The sequence below is a fragment of the Oncorhynchus masou genome, chromosome 24 (genome assembly GCF_036934945.1).
Source record: "Oncorhynchus masou masou isolate Uvic2021 chromosome 24, UVic_Omas_1.1, whole genome shotgun sequence".
In the NCBI taxonomy this organism is placed as follows: Eukaryota; Metazoa; Chordata; class Actinopteri; order Salmoniformes; family Salmonidae; genus Oncorhynchus; species Oncorhynchus masou.
The window spans coordinates 6,108,626-6,130,092 of NC_088235.1; the positions used below are offsets into that span (position 1 = coordinate 6,108,626).

Genomic DNA, 21,467 nt, shown 5'->3' on the forward strand with positions numbered 1-21,467 from the left:
TTATTTAAACCAGGTAGGCAAGTTGAGAACAAGTTCTCATTTACAATTGCGACCTGGCCAAGATAAAGCAAAGCAGTTCGACACATACAACAACACAGAGTTACACATGGAGTAAAACAAACATACAGTCAATAATACAGTAGAAACAAGTCTAGGCCATGGTGGCGAAGTAAATACAATATAGCAAGTAAAACACTGGAATGGTAGATTTGCAGTGGAAGAATGTGCAAAGTAGAGATAGAAATAATGTGGTGCAAATAAATAGGCTTATGGCGTTCACCTTTCACCTCCCTTTCCCATAAATACCTTACATCCTCTGCATTATAATCATAGGCATTATATTTAGACATTGCATCTAGTAGCTCCCATCGTTTCCTCTTGGCAGTGGAGGAGTGTTGGATGAGTGATTCTTCAGCAGTTCTTTTCACGGTGTGATTTCCGGGTAAGAGCCAACTTCAAGGAAACCAATTTTATTCAACACACCTGTATAAACAGCTCTTCTTCTGTCTGCTATAAGGCTTGTGTTGTGATACAGGACCATTAGATACGAGTAAAGACCGTGTTCAGAACCGGAGGAGGGGGATGTGATGATGGTATTTATTTGAACATTTATGACAATTTTCCGATTTCAGTATCAAACAACATGATGGAAGACACAGTAAACTGCAGAGGTTTAGATGGACTATAAAGGTCATATTGTTACACATTTGAGAAATATAATAAACATAAAGAACAGGCTTACTTGGTTGAGTACTTGTCATGCTAAGAGGACAAGCATCAATCACAATTCATACTAAACATGGGAAACTGTAATTATACTACACATGTTTTCTGTCATTTTCAAGTATATTCTTCCGTTCAGGTGAGAAAACATTTTGGTCCAATCTGAAGGCTCTTCTTTCTGGGTCAGTTCACTTAGACATAGAACCATTTGTCAACTGAGAAAAGAAGTAAAAAATGTTCCATTGTAAGTGTGAAATCCAATAAAGTTGAATATATAGATATATAGATAACGTATAGAGATATTTTGTAAATAAATCACAGGTGTATTGAATTTAAATAAGATTAATTTCACATCAAAGCACATACCAATGGAATTAACTAACAAAGGAAATACACACCTGCACTTGGAATAGGGTCTTCAGGGCCAAAAACACATGCCTACAAGACAATATCATTATTATCAATATTATTTATCAAGCACACATTAATATTACAGCTGAGCTGTTTTAGTAGGATAAGCCAAATAGTATGATAAGTGAAAGGAACTCACGGCATCAACAACAGCCTTAGCATCAGTAGTGGAACAGCAGAATGGACTGTCTGTGACACAAGTGTTGGTACTGGATCAGAAGATGGGAGAAAAACACAAATAGAACTGTTTTAGTTGAGAAGAAAGGGATGCCTCTGTAAAAACGCAAATAGAACTGTTTTAGTTGAGAAGACTCTGTAAAAAACACAAATAGAACTGTTTTAGTTGAGAAGACTCTGTAAAAACACAAATAGAACTGTTTTAGTTGAGAAGACTGTAAAAACACAAATAGAACTGTTTTAGTTGAGAAGACTCTGTAAAAACACAAATAGAACTGTTTTAGTTGAGAAGACTCTGTAAAAACACAAATAGAACTGTTTTAGTTGAGAAGACTCTGTAAAAACACAAATAGAACTGTTTTAGTTGAGAAGACTCTGTAAAAACACAAATAGAACTGTTTTAGTTGAGAAGACTCTGTAAAAACACAAATAGAACTGTTTTAGTTGAAAACTGTAAAAACGCAAATAGAACAAATAGAACTGTTTTAGTTGAGAAGACTCTGTAAAAACACAAATAGAACTGTTTTAGTTGAGAAGACTCTGTAAAAACACAAATAGAACTGTTTTAGTTGAGAAGACTCTGTAAAAACACAAATAGAACTGTTTTAGTTGAGAAGACTCTGTAAAAACACAAATAGAACTGTTTTAGTGAGAAGACTGTAAAAACACAAATAGAACTGTTTTAGTTGAGAAGACTCTGTAAAAACACAAATAGAACTGTTTTAGTTGAGAAGACTGTAAAAACACAAATAGAACTGTTTTAGTTGAGAAGACTCTGTAAAAACGCAAATAGAACTGTTTTAGTTGAGAAGACTCTGTAAAAACACAAATAGAACTGTTTTAGTTGAGAAGACTGTAAAAACACAAATAGAACTGTTTTAGTTGAGAAGACTCTGTAAAAACACAAATATAACTGTTTTAGTTGAGAAGACTGTAAAAACACAAATAGAACTGACTCTTTTAAATAGAACTGTTTTAGTTGAGAAGACTCTGTAAAAACACAAATAGAACTGTTTTAGTTGAGAAGACTGTAAAAACACAAATAGAACTGTTTTAGTTGAGAAGACTCTGTAAAAACACAAATAGAACTGTTTTAGTTGAGAAGACTCTGTAAAAACACAAATAGAACTGTTTTAGTTGAGAAGACTCTGTAAAAACACAAATAGAACTGTTTTAGTTGAGAAGACTGTAAAAACGCAAATAGAACTGTTTTAGTTGAGAAGACTCTGTAAAAACACAAATAGAACTGTTTTAGTTGAGAAGACTGTAAAAACACAAATAGAACTGTTTTAGTTGACTCTGAAGACTCTGTAAAAACGCAAATAGAACTGTTTTAGTTGAGAAGACTCTGTAAAAACACAAATAGAACTGTTTTAGTTGAGAAAGACAAATAGAACTGTAAAAACACAAATAGAACTGTTTTAGTTGAGAAGACTGTAAAAACACAAATAGAACTGTTTTAGTTGAGAAGACAAATAGAACTGACAAATAGAACTGTTTTAGTTGAGAAGACTCTGTAAAAACACAAATAGAACTGTTTTAGTTGAGAAGACTGTAAAAACACAATTGGAAACTGTTTTAGTTGAGAAGACTCTGTAAAAAGATAGAACTGTTTTAGTTGAAAGACTGTAAAAACAAATAGAACTGTTTTAGTTGAGAAGACTGTAAAAACACAAATAGAACTGTTTTAGTTGAGAAGACTCTGTAAAAACACAAATATAACTGTTTTAGTTGAGAAGACTGTAAAAACACAAATAGAACTGTTTTAGGTGAGAAGACTGTAAAAACACAAATAGAACTGTTTTAGTTGAGAAGACTGTAAAAACACAAATAGAACTGTTTTAGTTGAGAAGACTCTGTAAAAACACAAATAGAACTGTTTTAGTTGAGAAGACTGTAAAAACACAAATAGAACTGTTTTAGTTGAGAAGACTCTGTAAAAACGCAAATAGAACTGTTTTAGTTGAGAAGACTGTAAAAACACAAATAGAACTGTTTTAGTTGAGAAGACTGTAAAAACACAAATAGAACTGTTTTAGTTGAGAAGACTGTAAAAACACAAATAGAACTGTTTTAGTTGAGAAGACTGACTAGAACTGTCTGTAAAAAAAACTGTTTTAAATAGAACTGTTTTAGGTGAGAAGACTGTAAAAACACAAATAGAACTGTTTTAGTTGAGAAGACTGTAAAAACACAAATAGAACTGTTTTAGGTGAGAAGACTGTAAAAACACAAAAAACACAGATAGAACTGTTTTAGTTGAGAAGACTCTGTAAAAACACAAATAGAACTGTTTTAGTTGAGAAGACTGTAAAAACACAAATAGAACTGTTTTAGGTGTAAAAAGAAGACTGTAAAAACACAAATAGAACTGTTTTAGTTGAGAAGACTGTAAAAACACAAATAGAACTGTTTTAGGTGAGAAGACTGTAAAAACACAAATAGAACTGTTTTAGTTGAGAAGACTGTAAAAACACAAATAGAACTGTTTTAGTTGAGAAGACTGTAAAAACACAAATAGAACTGTTTTGAGGTGTAAAAACACAGAAGACTGTTTTAAAAACTGTAAAAACAAATAGAACTGTTTTAGTTGAGAAGACTCTGTAAAAACACAAATAGAACTGTTTTAGTTGAGAAGACTGTAAAAACACAAATAGAACTGTTTTAGTTGAGAAGACTCTGTAAAAACACAAATAGAACTGTTTTAGTTGAGAAGACTGTAAAAACACAAATAGAACTCTGTAAAAACACAAATAGAACTGTTTTAGTTGAGAAAGACTCTGTAAAAACACAAATAGAACTGTTTTAGTTGAGAAGACTCTGTAAAAACACAAATAGAACTGTTTTAGTTGAGAAGACTCTGTAAAAACACAAATAGAACTGTTTTAGTTGAGAAGACTGTAAAAACACAAATAGAACTGTTTTAGTTGAAGACTCTGTAAAAACACAAATAGAACTGTTTTAGTTGAGAAGACTCTGTAAAAACACAAATAGAAATGTTCTAGTAAAAACAAGTCATTGACTGAACTAAACCGTCTTATATTGTTTTATCGTTGTTTGTTTTTACTCGTCCTCGTAGCAATGCATCCGCATCACTGACAGCGTATTGAACAGACGGCCATATTACACAGAGACTGTAAATGTATATCTCAGTCTCACCAGTTCAGTTCTCCAGCGTTGGTCTTGTTGGAGATCAGCGCCTTCCAAAACTCATGAGTTTCCTTGACTGTCTTAAGAGCAAAGTCCTGGGGGGGGAAAGCATGTCAAATGATTCCCTGCATGCTTAAGAAAATAAAACTCTGCATACACCTCCACTATACTACTCTCTGTACTGAGCAGAAAGTACAGTGTGTCCCGAATGGCACCCTCGTCCCTTTATAGTGTACTTCTTTTGACCAGGGCCCATCAAAAGTAGTGCACTATGGGAATCGAGTTCCACCCTTGATATGTTCCATATTTCAATATAAAAAAAGAGCAACTATGTGTGCTTACATTGCAATACACTGTTTTATTCTATTGTGTGTGATTGAGTGTATATATTTGTTTTTTTAACCTTTATTTAACTAGGCAAGTCAGTTAAAAACACATTTTTATTGACAATGACGGCATAGGAACAGTGGGTTAACTGCCTGTTCAGAGGCAGAACGACAGATTTGTACCTTGTCAGCATAGGGGTTTGAACTGGCGACCTTACGGTTACAAATCCAACGCTATAACCACTAGGCTACCCTGCCGCCTGTCCTATGAGTAATTTAGAGCAGGGGTGTCAAAGCATTGTGTTTCGTCCGGAGGGAGGCACTGAAAATCGGTTGTATTTCCACGCCGTCAAAATTATAAAAAAATGGTTTCCTCTAACCACAGTGAGGAATTTCCCATGCTTCCTGACTGTCTAGTTTTCATTTGGTTGATTTGGGTGCTACACAGTCAGGAAACTCTATGACTGTAGGGCCATTATCACTGCTACACAGTCAGGAAACTGTATGACTGTAGGGCCATTATCACTGCTACACAGTCAGGAAACTCTATGACTGTAGGGCCATTATCACTGCTACACAGTCAGGAAACTCTATGACTGTAGGGCCAGTATCACTGCTACACAGTCAGAAAACTCTATGACTGTAGGGCCAGTATCACTGCTACACAGTCAGGAAACTCTATGACTGTAGGGCCAATATCACAACTACACAGTCAGGAAACTCTATGACTGTAGGGCCATTATCATAACTACACAGTCAGGAAACTCTATGACTGTAGGGCCATTATCACTGCTACACAGTCAGGAAACTCTATGACTGTAGGGCCAGTATCACAACTATACAGTCAGGAAACTCTATGACTGTAGGGCCATGATCACTGCTACACAGTCAGGAAACTCTATGGCTGTAGGGCCATTATCACTGCTACACAGTCAGGAAACTCTATGACTGCAGGGCCATTATCACTGCTACACAGTCAGGAAACTCTATGACTGCAGGGCCATTATCACTGCTACACAGTCAGGAAACTATGACTGTAGGACCAGTATCACTGCTACACAGTCAGGAAACTCTATGACTGTAGGGCCATTATCACAACTACACAGTTTCATTTTAAAGTATATTGAGTTAGTTTTCCCACACGTTTATTTTACTCATACCAGCCGTGGGCTGGATTGGACCCCCTCGCGAGCCAGATTGGACCCCCTTTCGGCCTGCGGGCCATGGGTTTGACATCCCTGATTTAGAGGAAGAATCCAATAGTAACTGACATCAATATCAATGTCTTGCTATTGGGCTTTGCTCTTGTAGGCCTTCTGTGTAGTACAAACAGGTGAGAACTGTATTGTTACCCTGTCCTTGAACTCTCCGTTAAATGCAAACTGGTTCTCAGGTTTTCCATCGGGAACTTTATATTTTTTGAACCACTCAAATGTAGCTTCCAGATACCCAGGCTTGAGTCTTCTTACGTCATCAATATCTGCATTGATCACAAGAAGAAGATGTGTAATTCCATGGTTAGCCACAAACACATTTATAACACCCACTACTGTGCAACCGTTGATCAGATATCAGACAGACGTTCAGCGTCTTAAAAGGTCTCTGAAAGAAAGTAAGTAACCTTGTCCAGGCCAGAATGGCCCATCAACTCACTACGTATTGACACCGGATCCTGTTTCTGTAGCGTGAGGCAGCTCGACGTATAAGTGCATCATTCTGGACAGGATGCTAGTCTATTAAGGGGCCTCTAAAAAGAACTATATAAATCCCAATACATTCTGAATATGTATTAGATGTCCTCCTACTGTTAAAGTTGTTGGCCTCTGGATCCTCCATGTTGATGACAATGACTTTCCAGTCTGTTTCTCCTTCGTCGATCAGAGCCAGAGTGCCCAACACCTTGACTTTAATCACCTCTCCACGAGAGCACACCTCAAAATCACAACGAGAGGGAGATGAAGAGAAGAAGAAGACAAAGAAGAAGAAGACAAAGAAGTAGAAGAAGTAAAAGAAGTAGAAGTAGAAGAAGAGAGAAAGAGAAAGAGAGAGAGAGAAAGAGAGAGAGAGAGAGAGAAAGAAAGAAAGAGAAAGAGAGAGAGAGAGAGAGAGAGAGAGAGAGAGAGAGAGAGAGAGAGAGAGAGAGAAAGAAACAAAGAGAGAGAAAGAAAGAGAGAAAGAAAGAAAGAGAAAGAAAGAAACAAAGAGAGAGAAAGAGAGAGAGAGAAAGAGAGAGAGAAAGAAAGAAAGAAAGAAAGAAAGAAAGAAAGAGAAAGAAACAAAGAGAGAGAAAGAGAGAGAGAGAAAGAGAGAAAGAAAGAGAGAGAGCGAGAGAGAGAGAAAGAGAGAGAGAAAAAGCGAGAGAGAAAGAGAGAGAGAAAGAGAGAGAGAGAGAGGGAGAAAGAGAGAGAGAAAGAGAGAGAGAGGGAGAAAGAGAGCGAGAGACAGAGAGAGAGAGAGAAAGAGAGAGAGAGAGAGAATGAGATTGACAACATTTAAATTAGAAGACTATGAATTAAGATAGTACATTCATACAACCATGTTCCTTAGACAAGTAGAAAACACACACTGAGTAACAACAGAATGTTTCGTCCATTCAATAAAGTTGTAGTGCAGTACCTTGTATCCTATGTCACAGATGTCAATAGGGTCATTGTCACCACAGCATCCTGTATCTGCGTCTTTATGGCCTGGGTCCTCCCATGTCTGATAAATAAATAAAGATGAGAGAACAGTGATTGATAACCTGATTCTATTTTAAATAAACCACAACTTATAAAAGGCCTTATAGAACATTCATAACCCCTATAGATGCTTCATAAATCATTCATAACCCCCTATAAATGCTTCATAAATCATTCATACCCCCTATAGATGCTTCATAAATCATTCATAACCCCTATAGATGCTTCATAAATCATTCATAACCCCTATAGATGCTTCATAAATCATTAATAACCCCTATAGATGCTTCATAAATCATTTATAAACCCTATAGATGCTTCATAAACCATTCATAACCCCTATAGATGCTTCATAAATCATTCATAAACCCTATAGATGCTTCATAAATCATTCATAACCCCTATAGATGCTTCATAAATCATTCATAACCCCTATAGATGCTTCGGAAATCATTCATAAACCCTATAGATGCTTCATAAATCATTAATAAACCCTATAGATGCTTCATAAATCATTCATAACCCCTACAGATGCTTCATAAATCATTCATAACCCCTATAGATACTTCATAAATCATTCATAACCCCTATAGATGCTTCATAAATTATTCATAAACCCTATAGATGCTTCATAAATCATTCATAACCCCTATAGATGCTTCATAAATTATTCATAACCCCTATAGATGCTTCATAAATCATTCATAAATCATTCATAAACCCTATAGATGCTTCATAAATCATTCATTTCCCCTATAGATGCGTCAGAAATCATTCATAGGCAAAACTCATGCTAGAAAGCTACTGATAAGGAAGGAAAAAAATGTGTTTTCTCTTTTAAACTGTAATTTTATAAACTTTCAATAAATTTAACCAAAATGTTTCTATTCTAGGGAGAGATGGTCCACCCCTGGGTAACTTGCCTGAGGGATGGCTCCATAATTCCAGATGTATCCTTTGTGTGGAAACACGTTGGCCACATAACGAAGGTTCCCCTTCTTGATGTCTTGCTTCAATGGATTTAGAGGGTCTTTGGTGGCAATCTGAGGAAAAGAATACAACATTCACGTAAAACAACATGTCTTGCTTCGATGGATTTAGAGGGTCTTTGATGGCAATCTGAGGAAAAGAATACAACATTCACCTGAAACAACGAACGGAAATATTAAGTGACGGTTGACTTTGAAACCTGTTTACTATGCGTTTGCAATAGAATACTGAATAAACAATAAGCATAAAACCATACGGCTAATTCTAATTGGAGTGGAACGAGAACTTCACCTCTGTCTCAGCAGAGCTTCTTTCAAGGTGCCGTACATTGAGGCTAACAAAGGATCATACAAGACAAGTACTGAAACAAACCTCCATCTTTGCATTGGTCCATCTGGGTACCTCAACAACAGCATGGAAGATGTTCTGTTGGAGGAAATAACCAAGGTTAACACCAATGTTTCAGATATCACCACATTTATATTGAAAAACACAATTACATTTGGGGCGGCAGGGTAGCCTCGTGGTTAGAGCGTTGGACTAGTAACCGGAAGGTTGCGAGTTCAACCCCCGAGCTGACAAGGTACAAATCTGTCCTTCTGCCCCTGAACAGGCAGTTAACCCACGGTTCCTAGGCCGTCATTGAAAATAAGAATTTGTTCTTAACTGACTTGCCTGGTTCAATAAAGGTAAAAATAAAAAAAGATTGTTGATTAATCACACACACACACACCTGAGCTTCATCTGCATAAATTGGTATGTCATGGAATGGAGAGAGGTATTTTCCCTCAGTAGTTCCTGTGTAGAGAGACAGTGATGAATGCACAGTATATCAGAAACATTCCACTGTACTAATGCATTGCAGTAACTTCAAACAACCTGATTATTAATGAACAGTGACGTGGGGAACTTACGTCAACATGGAGCTCATCAACTCACATACAGACATACTGTAGATGCCTATACTGTAGCATGAGAGACATACTGTAGATGTCTATACTGTAACATGAGAGATATACTGTAGATGCCTATACTGTAACATGAGAGATATACTGTAGATGCCTATACTGTAGCATGAGAGACATACTGTAGATGTCTATACTGTAACATGAGAGATATACTGTAGATGCCTATACTGTAGCATGAGAGACATACTGTAGATGTCTATACTGTAGCATGAGGGCCATACTGTAGATGTCTACACTGTAGCATGAGAGGCACACTGTAGATGTCTATACTGTAGCATGAGAGCCATACTGTAGATGTCTATACTGTAGCATGAGAGCCATACTGTAGATGTCTATACTGTAGCATGAGAGGCACACTGTAGATGTCTATACTGTAGCATGAGAGACATACTGTAGATGTCTACACTGTAGCATGAGAGGCACACTGTAGATGTCTATACTGTAGCATGAGAGCCATACTGTAGATGCCTATACTGTAGCATGAGAGCCATACTGTAGATGTCTACACTGTAGCATGAGAGGCACACTGTAGATGTCTATACTGTAGCATGAGAGCCATTCTGTAGATGCCTATACTGTAGCATGAGAGCCATACTGTAGCATGTCTAGATACACTGTAGCATGAGAGGCACACTGTAGATGTCTATACTGTAGCATGAGAGCCATACTGTAGATGTCTATACTGTAGCATGAGGGCCATACTGTAGATGTCTACACTGTAGCATGAGAGGCACACTGTAGATGTCTATACTGTAGCATGAGAGCCATACTGTAGATGTCTATACTGTAGCATGAGAGCCATACTGTAGATGCCTATACTGTAGCATGAGAGCCATACTGTAGATGTCTATACTGTAGCATGAGAGGCACACTGTAGATGTCTATACTGTAGAGCATGAGAGAGCCATACTGTAGATGTCTATACTGTAGCATGAGAGACACACTGTAGATGTCTATACTGTAGCATGAGAGCCATACTGTAGATGCCTATACTGTAGCATAGAGAGACATACTGTAGATGCCTATACTGTAGCATGAGAGCCATACTGTAGATGTCTATACTGTAGCATGAGAGACATACTGTAGATGCCTATACTGTAGCATGAGAGCCATACTGTAGATGTCTATACTGCATGAGAGCATGTAGATGAGACATACTGTAGATGCCTATACTGTAGCATGAGAGACACACTGTAGATGCCTATACTGTAGCATGAGAGCCATACTGTAGATGCCTATACTGTAGCATGAGAGACATACTGTAGATGCCTATACTGTAGCACTGTAGATGCCATACGGTAGCATGAGAGCCATACTGTAGATGCCTATACTGTAGCATGATAGCCATACTGTAGATGCCTATACTGTAGCATGAGAGACATACTGTACATGCCTATACTGTAGCATGAGAGACATACTGTAGATGCCTATACTGTAGCATGAGAGCCATACTGTAGATGCCTATACTGTAGATGCCTATACTGTAGCATGAGAGACATACTGTAGATGCCTATACTGTAGCATGAGAGCCATACTGTAGATGCCTATACTGTAGATGCCTATACTGTAGCATGAGAGACATACTGTAGATGCCTATACTGTAGCATGAGACATACTGTAGATGCCTATACTGTAGCATGCGAGCCATACTGTAGATGCCTATACTGTAGCATGAGAGCCATACCGTAGATGCCTATACTGTAGCATGAGGGCCATACTGTAGATGCCTATACTGTAGCATGAGGGCCATACTGTAGATGCCTATACTGTAGCATGAGAGCCATACTGTAGATGCTTATACTGTAGCATGAGAGCCATACTGTAGATGCCTATACTGTAGCATGAGAGACATACTGTAGATGCCTATACTGTAGCATGAGAGACATACTGTAGATGCCTATACTGTAGCATGAGAGCCATACTGTAGATGCCTATACTGTAGCATGAGAGCCATACTGTAGATGCCTATACTGTAGCATGAGAGACATACTGTAGATGCCTATACTGTAGCATGAGAGACATACTGGAGATGCCTATACTGTAGCATGAGTGACATACTGTAGTGTGTACATGTCAAGCTGTGTAGCTACCACCACTAAGCTAGTTCATTACGTACCGAGCTAGACGCAACTACAGTCTAATGTCTTTAGCTCCATATATATATATATATATATATATATATATACACCAAACTATACACTGATGTATTGAAAGAGCTGGTCACTCACTGAAGAACACCCTGTAGTCCAGTGTGTTGGGCTTGCCCCTCTCCTCGATGGTGAAGCTCATGTCTACTGCCTTATTGTGTTCACTCTGCTTCTTGGTACTGCTGCTAGTGGGCGTACTTCCTGTGCTGCCTGTAGGAGTAGATAATGGGAAGCCCATCGCCTCGTCCTGCAGGTTAACTAGTAGGTTAAGACCGTAGGTTGGCGTGTGAAGGAGAGTGTGAGCAGGAGGCATGTGCTCCTCTTATGGCCATGGCAACGCATTGGGTTGGTGACGTCAGGCTTGATCTGTGATCTGTGAGTGTGTGTATGTGTGTGTGTCTGTGTGACAACAGAAGGGGTGGGGGGGCAAGTCTATAAGGCTCTGTGTTAGTCGGTGATCAAGGAACTACCTTCAACGTTACAATAACTGCACCGTTAAATATATCACAGGACACAGGTGAATTTAGTCTTTGAAAGCTATAATTGGTCCTTGGTAGCCTAACCTAATCTCTCTGCTGTACAGTCCTACCACTTCTTTGTAAGTCCCTGATCCCTACTGCTGTATAAGACAACTAGATCAGAGACTAGTCTAAACGCAATACATTACTGTCCTTGCTTGGTATGTGTTTTGATGCCCAGTTGTAACGACCGTTGTTGGTGGAAGGAGAGGATGACCAAAATGCAGCGTGGTAAGTGTCCATATTGATAATTTATTATCATAAAGAACACTAAACAAAATAACAACGGAGAATGAACGAAACGAAACAGTCCTGTCTGGTGTCGACACAAAACAGAAAACAATCACCCACAACTCAAAAGTGAAACCGGGCTACCTAAGTATGGTTCTCAATCAGGGACAACGATTGACAGCTGCCTCTGATTGAGAACCATACCAGACCAAACACAGAAATCCCAAAACATAGAAAAAGGAACATAGACAACATAAAACAAAGACATAACAAAAGATCTAAGGTCAGAACGTGACACCAGTTCCCTCCATAATGTAGTAGATATACAGTATAACAGCGTCAGCTGGCCTAAATGTCAGGGCTTTCTGAAACCCTTTTCATTCCAACTGAAACAGATGGAGCTGACTGGTGGTTAGAGTTCGACCAATTAACACCATGCTTAAGTCGTATGTCCATGGCATGACCTTTCACCACCTGTCCCAATTGGCACCCTATTCCCCTAAATAGTGCACTGCTTTTGACCAGAGACCTATGGTGCATTAGGGCAATCTTAGAGTGTAAATGCAAATAAAATAAATATCATACACTTATTCATGCTCTGAAAACAGATAATAACATGCTCTGAAAACAGTATTCATGCTCTGAAAACAGATAATAACCTGGTCTTCATGCTCTGAAAACAGATAATAACCTGGTCTTCATGCTCTGAAAACAGATAATAACCTGGTCTTCATGCTCTGAAAACAGATAATAACCTGGTCTTCATGCTCTGAAAACAGATAACCCGGTCTTCATGCTCTGAAAACAGATAATAACCTGGTCTTCATGCTCTGAAAACAGATAATAACCTGGTCTTCATGCTCTGAAAACAGATAATAAGATAACAGATAATAACCTGGTCTTCATGCTCTGAAAACAGATAATAACCTGGTCTTCATGCTCTGAAAACAGATAACCTGGTCTTCATGCTCTGAAAACAGATAACCCGGTCTTCATGCTCTGAAAACAGATAATAACCTGGTCTTCATGCTCTGAAAACAGATAATAACCTGGTCTTCATGCTCTGAAAACAGATAACCCGGTCTTCATGCTCTGAAAACAGATAATAACCTGGTCTTCATGCTCTGAAAACAGATAATAACCTGGTCTTCATGCTCTGAAAACAGATAATAACCTGGTCTTCATGCTCTGGAAAACAGATAACCCAGTATTCATGCTCTGAAAACAGATAATAACCCAGTATTCATGCTCTGAAAACAGATAATAACTTAGTCTTCATGCACATAATTTGTTATGCAGTTACCTACCTATCTGGTCTAAACTCCTTACCTTGAATTTGGCCTTGGTTCATCATCCCTCTTATGAATGTCTCCGACTTAAAAATAAGTCCATTTACATTTCCACACAACGGTCGTGAAACAATCAACCAAACTAGATAGACTACATTTAGCAAGCAAATTAATCCAAGGAGCTGATCAAATACAAATGTGGAATAAAAATATTTATTCTTTGTTTTCTAAATGAGTAAAGTCAGTCCATTCGCATGTGAAGCTACAAAGTGGGTGACGCATCTCTCCAGTTAGGATTGAACTCAGTCTGATTGATTTTAGTCGTCCTCTACACAAGGAGGGACAGCATCTCTCCAGTTAGGATTGATTTAGTTGTCCTCTACACAAGGGACAGCATCTCTCCAGTTAGGATTGATTTAGTCGCCCTCTACACAAGGAGGGACAGCATCTCTCCAGTTAGATTGATTTAGTTGTCCCTCTACACAAGGAGGGACAGCATCTCTCCAGTTAGGATTGATTTAGTACACAAGGAGGGACAGCATCCTCTACACAAGGGACAGCATCTCTCCAGTTAGGATGATAGGTTGAAGATACATTTTTTTAAGACGTAGCATTTAATTGCTATTCCTTTGGTGATGAAAACAGCCCATTGTTCATAAGGACTATGTACTTAGGTGTAGCTCCTGGTGCTCTCTGGAAAGGCTACCGCAAAAGTGTAAACAGCAACATCTAGTCATCTCTGAACTGAGCACAACTCAAATGGACTTTCAGTAATGGCAGCAACTACAGTAGGCTCACGTGTTCTGTTCTGGAGAGGCCTCAAGTTTGATCGTTCCATTACAGCAAACATGGGGGAAAAATATGTAATGATTAGAGGCCAAACAATTGAATCTCTGGAGAATCAAAAGCAACTAATTGTACTATTGAAAAAGTCTGAAGGCACAGCATGCAATCCTCATTGTCTCCAGGTGTGGATGAACTGTCCATCTTAGAAGAAGACAAGGTCTTAGTTGTCTGTTGTAGTTTGAATTTCAAATGTTTGAGGAAATTGTTGAATGGCAGTTAACAAGTTGTTGTCCAAAGGATTTGCCTTCAAGTTGATACACTTCAGAGCTGGCATGGCCTGCAACTTTTCCATGGGGACGTCTGTTGGAGAGATGAGAAGACACATTTTTAGACATTTGAGAAAGAGCCAATGAATGTTCACAAGAAACTAAAGGCGTCATTACGTCTGGTTCCTGATGCACCACACTTCTCCCACTTCTCTGCACTTGCTCACTTTCTCTCACGGATTAAACAACGGTATTAACTGCCTCCACCCGGATTGTAACACCAATCCAATGGTATTAACTTCCTCCAGTCAATTCTAACAATCCAACGGTATCATCTCCTCCAGCCAATTGTAACACCAATCCAAATGTATAAACTTCCTCCAGCAAATTGTAACACCAATCCAATGCTTTTAAATCCTTAGAAGAAATGTAGAGAATGGGAACGCAGCACTGACTACATCTTACCAGTGATGTCATTCCCTTCCAGGTTGATTCTTTCCAGTGACTGGATCTCCGTCAGTCTCTCGGGAAGACAGACAACTTGTTGTTGGCCAAGTTGATGCTGGTCAGATGTTCCAGCTCGCCAACTACATCTGGCAGTTTAGTGATTACATTGCCGTGCAAGTCCAGTTCTGAAAAGATATTGGAAAATACTGCTAAATCACCAGCTAACGTACTAACGTATTCCTCACACAGATTCAACACATTCAGTCAAATATTTGTTAAATATTGGGTGTATTAGGCTAACCTGGTCCCAGATCTGTTTGTGCTCGTCTACTCCATTCTGTCATTGCCAAGCCAATGACAATTCCATAAGGTGCTGGCAAGTGAACAGAAACAGACTGGCCCCAGGCTACTGTTCGCTGCTATGCTGGCCCCAGGCTACTGTTCGGCTGCTATGCTGGCCCCAGGCTACTGTTCGGCTGCTATGCTGGCCCCAGGCTACTGTTCGGCTGCTATGCTGGCCCCAGGCTACTGTTCGGCTGCTATGCTGGTCCCAGGCTACTGTTCGGCTGCTATGCTGGCCCCAGGCTACTGTTCGGCTGCTATGCTGCCCCAGGCTACTGTTCGGCTGCTATGCTGGCCCCAGGCTACTGTTCGGCTGCTATGTTGGTCCCAGGCTACTGTTCGGCTGCTATGCTGGCCCCAGGCTACTGTTCGGCTGCTATGCTGGCCCCAGGCTACTGTTCGGCTGCTATGCTGGCCCCAGGCTACTGTTCGGCTGCTATGCTGGCCCCAGGCTACTGTTCGGCTGCTATGCTGGCCCCAGGCTACTGTTCGGCTGCTATGCTGCCCCAGGCTACTGTTCGGGCTGCTATGCTGGCCCCAGGCTACTGTTCGCTGCTATGCTGGTCCCAGGCTACTGTTCGGCTGCTATGCTGGCCCCAGGCTACTGTTCGGCTGCTATGCTGGCCCCAGGCTACTGTTCGGGCTGCTATGCTGGCCCCAGGCTACTGTTCGGCTGCTATGCTGGCCCCAGGCTACTGTTCGGCTGCTATGCTGGCCCCAGGCTACTGTTCGGCTGCTATGCTGGCCCCAGGCTACTGTTCGGCTGCTATGCTGGCCCCAGGCTACTGTTCGGCTATGCTGGCCCCAGGCTACTGTTCGGCTGCTATGCTGGCCCCAGGCTACTGTTCGGCTGCTATGCTGGCCCCAGGCTACTGTTCGGCTGCTATGCTGGCCCCAGGCTACTGTTCGGCTGCTATGCTGGCCCCAGGCTACTGTTCGGCTGCTATGCTGGTCCCAGGCTACTGTTCGGCTGCTATGCTGGCCCCAGGCTACTGTTCGGCTGCTATGCTGGCCCCAGGCTACTGTTCGGCTGCTATGCTGGCCCCAGGCTACTGTTCGGCTGCTATGCTGGCCCCAGGCTACTGTTCGGCTGCTATGCTGGCCCCAGGCTACTGTTCGGCTGCTATGCTGGCCCCAGGCTACTGTTCGGCTGCTATGCTGGCCCCAGGCTACTGTTCGGCTGCTATGCTGGCCCCAGGCTACTGTTCGGCTGCTATGCTGGCCCCAGGCTACTGTTCGGCTGCTATGCTGGCCCCAGGCTACTGTTCGGCTGCTATGCTGGCCCCAGGCTACTGTTCGGCTGCTATGCTGGCCCCAGGCTACTGTTCGGCTGCTATGCTGGTCCCAGGCTACTGTTCGGCTGCTATGCTGGCCCCAGGCTACTGTTACTATTCGGCTGCTATGCTGGCCCCAGGCTATATTCGCTGCTATGCTGGCCCCAGGCTACTGTTCGGGCTGCTATGCTGGCCCCAGGCTACTGTTCGGCTGCTATGCTGGCCCCAGGCTACTGTTCGCTGCTATGCTGGCCCCAGGCTACTGTTCGGCTGCTATGCTGGCCCCAGGCTACTGTTCGGCTGCTATGCTGGCCCCAGGCTACTGTTCGGCTGCTATGCTGGTCCCAGGCTACTGTTCGGCTGCTATGCTGGCCCCAGGCTACTGTTCGGCTGCTATGCTGGTCCCAGGCTACTGTTCGGGCTGCTATGCTGGCCCCAGGCTACTGTTCGGCTGCTATGCTGCCCCAGGCTACTGTTCGGCTGCTATGCTGGCCCCAGGCTACTGTTCGGCTGCTATGCTGGCCCCAGGCTACTGTTCGGCTGCTATGCTGGCCCCAGGCTGTTACTGTTCGGCTGCTATGCTGGCCCCAGGCTACTGTTCGGGCTGCTATGCTGGCCCCAGGCTACTGTTCGGCTGCTATGCTGGCCCCTAGGCTACTGTTCGGCTGCTATACTGGCCCCAGGCTACTGTTCGGCTGCTATACAAAGATGTGTGCTACCTTAAAGATAAAGGCTTTAAAGCTATCAATCTGATAACTTGTGATAGTGTTATATAAAGGCCCCTTCACTAAAACATGTTAAGTTAGGGGGTGTGGGGGTGGGGAAGTATGTGTGCATAGCTACCTCTCAACTGAGTGAAGGTATTGAAGAATTTGCTAGTAACTCCCCTTCATCTCATTGTCAGCCAACGTGACGACGTGTATCCTCTCTGCAACGCTGTTGAGGACCCCTGAATACGCCATCTGGGAAACTGATCAGTTTGCAGTTTGACAGATCTAAAGAAGTAAAGGATAACAATTAGGAATGGCCATGGCCACATCCAAATGGCACCCTATTCCCCATTTTAAGTGCACTACTTTTGACCAGGGCCCATAGGGCTCTGTTCAAAGTAGTGTACTACATAGGGAATAGGTTGCCATTTGGGATGCATGTATGAGAAAGCATGGCTTAGAGCTGAAGAAGATTAGTGTTATATTGAAGAGGTTATTTCAAAATAGACTTTACAGTCTGTCACGATCGTCGTAGTGACGAGACCAAAGCGCAGCGTGACGTGAATACATCTTTTAATGTAAGCTGAAAGACCATGAAAACAAACCGACCGTGACCGCTATAAACACTGAGCGCTATAAACACTGAGCGCTATAAACACTGAGCGCTATAAACACTGAGCGCTATAAACACTGAGCGCTATAAACATGCAACATCACATTTGACAATAACCCACAAAATAACCCAAGGAATATGGCTGCCTAAATATGGTTCCCAATCAGAGACAACGATAAACAGCTGCCTCTAATTGAGAACCAATCTAGGCAACCATAGACATATAAAACCCTAGAACGTAAACAACCCCATAAACCTACAAAACCCCTAGACAGTACAAAAAACCCAAGATGAGACAAAAAACACACATGCTACCCTCACACACCCTGACCTAACCAAAATATATAAAGAAAACAAAGAATACTCAGGTCAGGGCGCGACACAGTCATACCTTGCTCAAATCTAACGTCACTGCAACCCTCTGGTTCTTATGTCAAATATGCAAATTAAGTTCACAAGAACGAGTCAGGCTGAGAGGACAATATAATATCATCCTTGGAAGGAGAGAGCTTTTGGTAACACATTACTGCCATCTGCTGGCCGAAAGTAGTAAGACTCAACAACCTGGATATACTTGAAGATCAGGGATCATCAACTACATTCAACTGTAGGCTGATTTCTCCTGGAGTGGATGGTCGGAGGGAACATAATTACAAATAATTTGTAGAATGCAAATTGACCGCAAGAAGCCTAAACAGACATAATGTTTGACTAAACGTAATCCTTTCAAACCTTGCTTACATTTGTATACGATCACGTATCTTTCTACTATGCGTTGGAATAATTGGGAACAGATTTCTTCGATTAAAATCACTTGGAGCTGATTTACTGGTGTTTTTACAGTCTTTTATGACCAACAATGAAAATTAGACAAAGAATAATAATATACCATAGCAGTCAACAGTTTGGACACACCTCCTCCTTCAAGGGTTTTTCTTTGTTTGCTACTATTTTCTACATTGTAGAATCATAGTGAAGACGTCAAAACTATGAAATAACACATATGGAATCATGTAGTAACCCAAAAAAGTGTTAAACAAGCACTCCACGTGAAGCTGGTTGAGAGAACGCCAAGAGTGTGCAAAGCTGTCATCAAGGCAAAGGGTGGCTACTTCGAAGAAACTAAAATCTAAAATATATTTGAATTTGTTTAACACTTCTTTGGTTGCTACATGATTCCATATGTGTTATTTCATAGTTTTGATGTCTTCACTATTATTCTATAATGTAGAAAATAGTAAAAAAAAATAAAGAAAAACCCTTGAATGAGTAGGTGTATTTTTGTACTATTTTCTACATTGTAGAATAATAACGAAGACATCAATTAAATCAAAGGATTTAATGAACTTACCCAGAGTATCTTTCTCTTCCTCCACTGTTGCATTGACCCTCCGGGCAACATTGGCCACAGCCTCTGCCATTATACTCGGTCTACGAATCTCACCTGGGGTAGAAATGGGAGATGTCGGTGTAATACTTCAGATATACATTTTAACCAGACATTTTCAAGTGAATTTTCTTTGGCATATTAAAATATCATTAATTCATCAGGTTAATTAACATGGTTGTTGTTTTTCATGCAATTTGGTAATTAGCTATTTTTAACATGTTACCAGGTCATGCATACAAGATTGCTGGTTGCAATTTTGTGTCAATTAGAATGTTACAATGCATCTTGTTCAATGTCAGCCATTGTTGCAACATTGTCCTCTTCACAAAGATCACACAAAATCACATGAATAACTTGATCACCTGTCCCACGTCAAGTTATAGGCGAGCTACAACAGTTAGTTAGCTATTAAAGCGAGCTTAATTCGTAGTAATAGCTAGATTGCTAGCTTTCTAATGTAGCCTACTCATAATTCCACAAACGACGTCCGGGTGGAGATCTGTATAATAGATTGTACAATAGAATCAGCATATACTGTATGACGGAAGGTGGATCAACCTACCCTTAAACTTTAACTGTGGTTGACAGCTGAAAATGTTAGCAAGTCAGTTCAAGGCTCCGTCCAATCAAATCCATTCATTTTCAAACACCACCGTCAAATTTGGCGAGAGACTATTTTTAACCAAAGAGGATACACTGGGCTGAAGTCGATCGATGCATTTTTCAGATGATCTGTTCAGACATTATTGTTAAAATCAGTCCAATACTTCAAAAATTTTTGTTTTTGTGCGAAATTTGAGTTTAAAGACACTATTTTAGCCTCGTGTTGCCATCAATAGTTATATTGCTTCTACAGTACAAGCTACCGTATTGACGAGAGTCATAGGCGCACAAGGAAGTTTCAGAGAAATAACTGCGAAGGACTACAGATTTAAATTCTGCCCATGTCTTACGCAGGATTGATCTGTATAAATATCAGTCTGTAACGGGTGTTAGGTTGTATCAAATTGTGTCATCACAGTGTAGTGTCTCAGCACTAATAGCACATATACGACTAGATCAACTGATTGTTGAGTTATAACAGTATAAACATGGAAGTTCAGAGTTTGACCTACCTTAGGATCCTGGTTAGGACTTAGTCCGCTGTGTAATGACAGAGTTGTCCTGCCGCAGCCACTATTCTGGAAAAACCCTGGTTGGTCAACTATTTTTTGCTTTGTCAATGGACGCGAAGACAATGGGCATGTATTGAAACGTACTCTCTATTCATTCAACATTAAATCAATCATGGTGAATAGGATGCCAGGTGAATGAGGCCAGAAGATGCCGTTAGTGAATGTACTTTTTCCCCAATTGTCCTTGTTGCACGTTCTCACCAGTTACACATGAGTTATTACCTTGTACTTAATATCTGATATAGTTCTTGAGAAGTGGGCTATTTATAGTGAAGAACAAGTATTTATATTCCTGAACTTTTGGGACATTCATTTTGTATTTTTTTTGTGATTTTGAGAGAAAAATAATAGAGATTTTGATCATTCTAAAAACTGAAATTCCATCCAACTATATTGTTTATTTTGTGTCGGGAATTTGTTTGTTTTTTGGTGCCCCACTTGTCAGTCTAATAATACTGTGGTCGTTTCAGGTAAATATGCCAACAATCCAGCATGGTGCATTGCTCAACTCAGAGAATTCCAGAACCCATAGAATTAGAATGAATGAATATTCACAACAGGTCATTCTAGTGAATGTAAATATCGTGGTTGTTTTTTATAGACAAGAGTCATAAGCATATGTTATGTTACTAATGGATGAAGAACATGACAAATATTACCTACAAAATACATACACTTTAATCAGCTAACAAAATATTTTTACAATATGAAACATATTTATGACAAAATCCTCCTAAAACAGAGAGAGAGCAATAAATTAACATAAATACCCAAGCTTTATTTTATTATTATTTACAATAAATATAATGTCAATGTTCCGTTACACCCAGTAGGTGTATACTATAGTATAAAC

General features: G+C 40.4%; 1 protein-coding gene and 1 pseudogene across 1 annotated transcript; both read right to left on the minus strand.

Annotated features, from left to right (window-relative positions):
• Positions 1–575: 575 nt before the first annotated feature.
• Positions 576–11,909, minus strand: LOC135511535 (inorganic pyrophosphatase-like). The gene is made up of 11 exons (XM_064933025.1): positions 11,655–11,909; positions 9,192–9,256; positions 8,831–8,884; positions 8,392–8,511; positions 7,404–7,490; positions 6,593–6,719; positions 6,140–6,267; positions 4,471–4,556; positions 1,274–1,343; positions 1,122–1,161; positions 576–938 (listed from the first exon to the last, which is right to left on the minus strand). Exons 1-11 carry the CDS (start codon positions 11,884–11,886, stop codon positions 916–918), a joined length of 1,032 nt encoding a protein of 343 aa, XP_064789097.1. The 5' UTR covers positions 11,887–11,909; the 3' UTR covers positions 576–915.
• Positions 11,910–14,184: 2,275 nt separating this feature from the next.
• On the minus strand, positions 14,185–20,304 carry LOC135511537 (leucine-rich repeat-containing protein 20-like; annotated as a pseudogene).
• Positions 20,305–21,467: the final 1,163 nt, after the last annotated feature.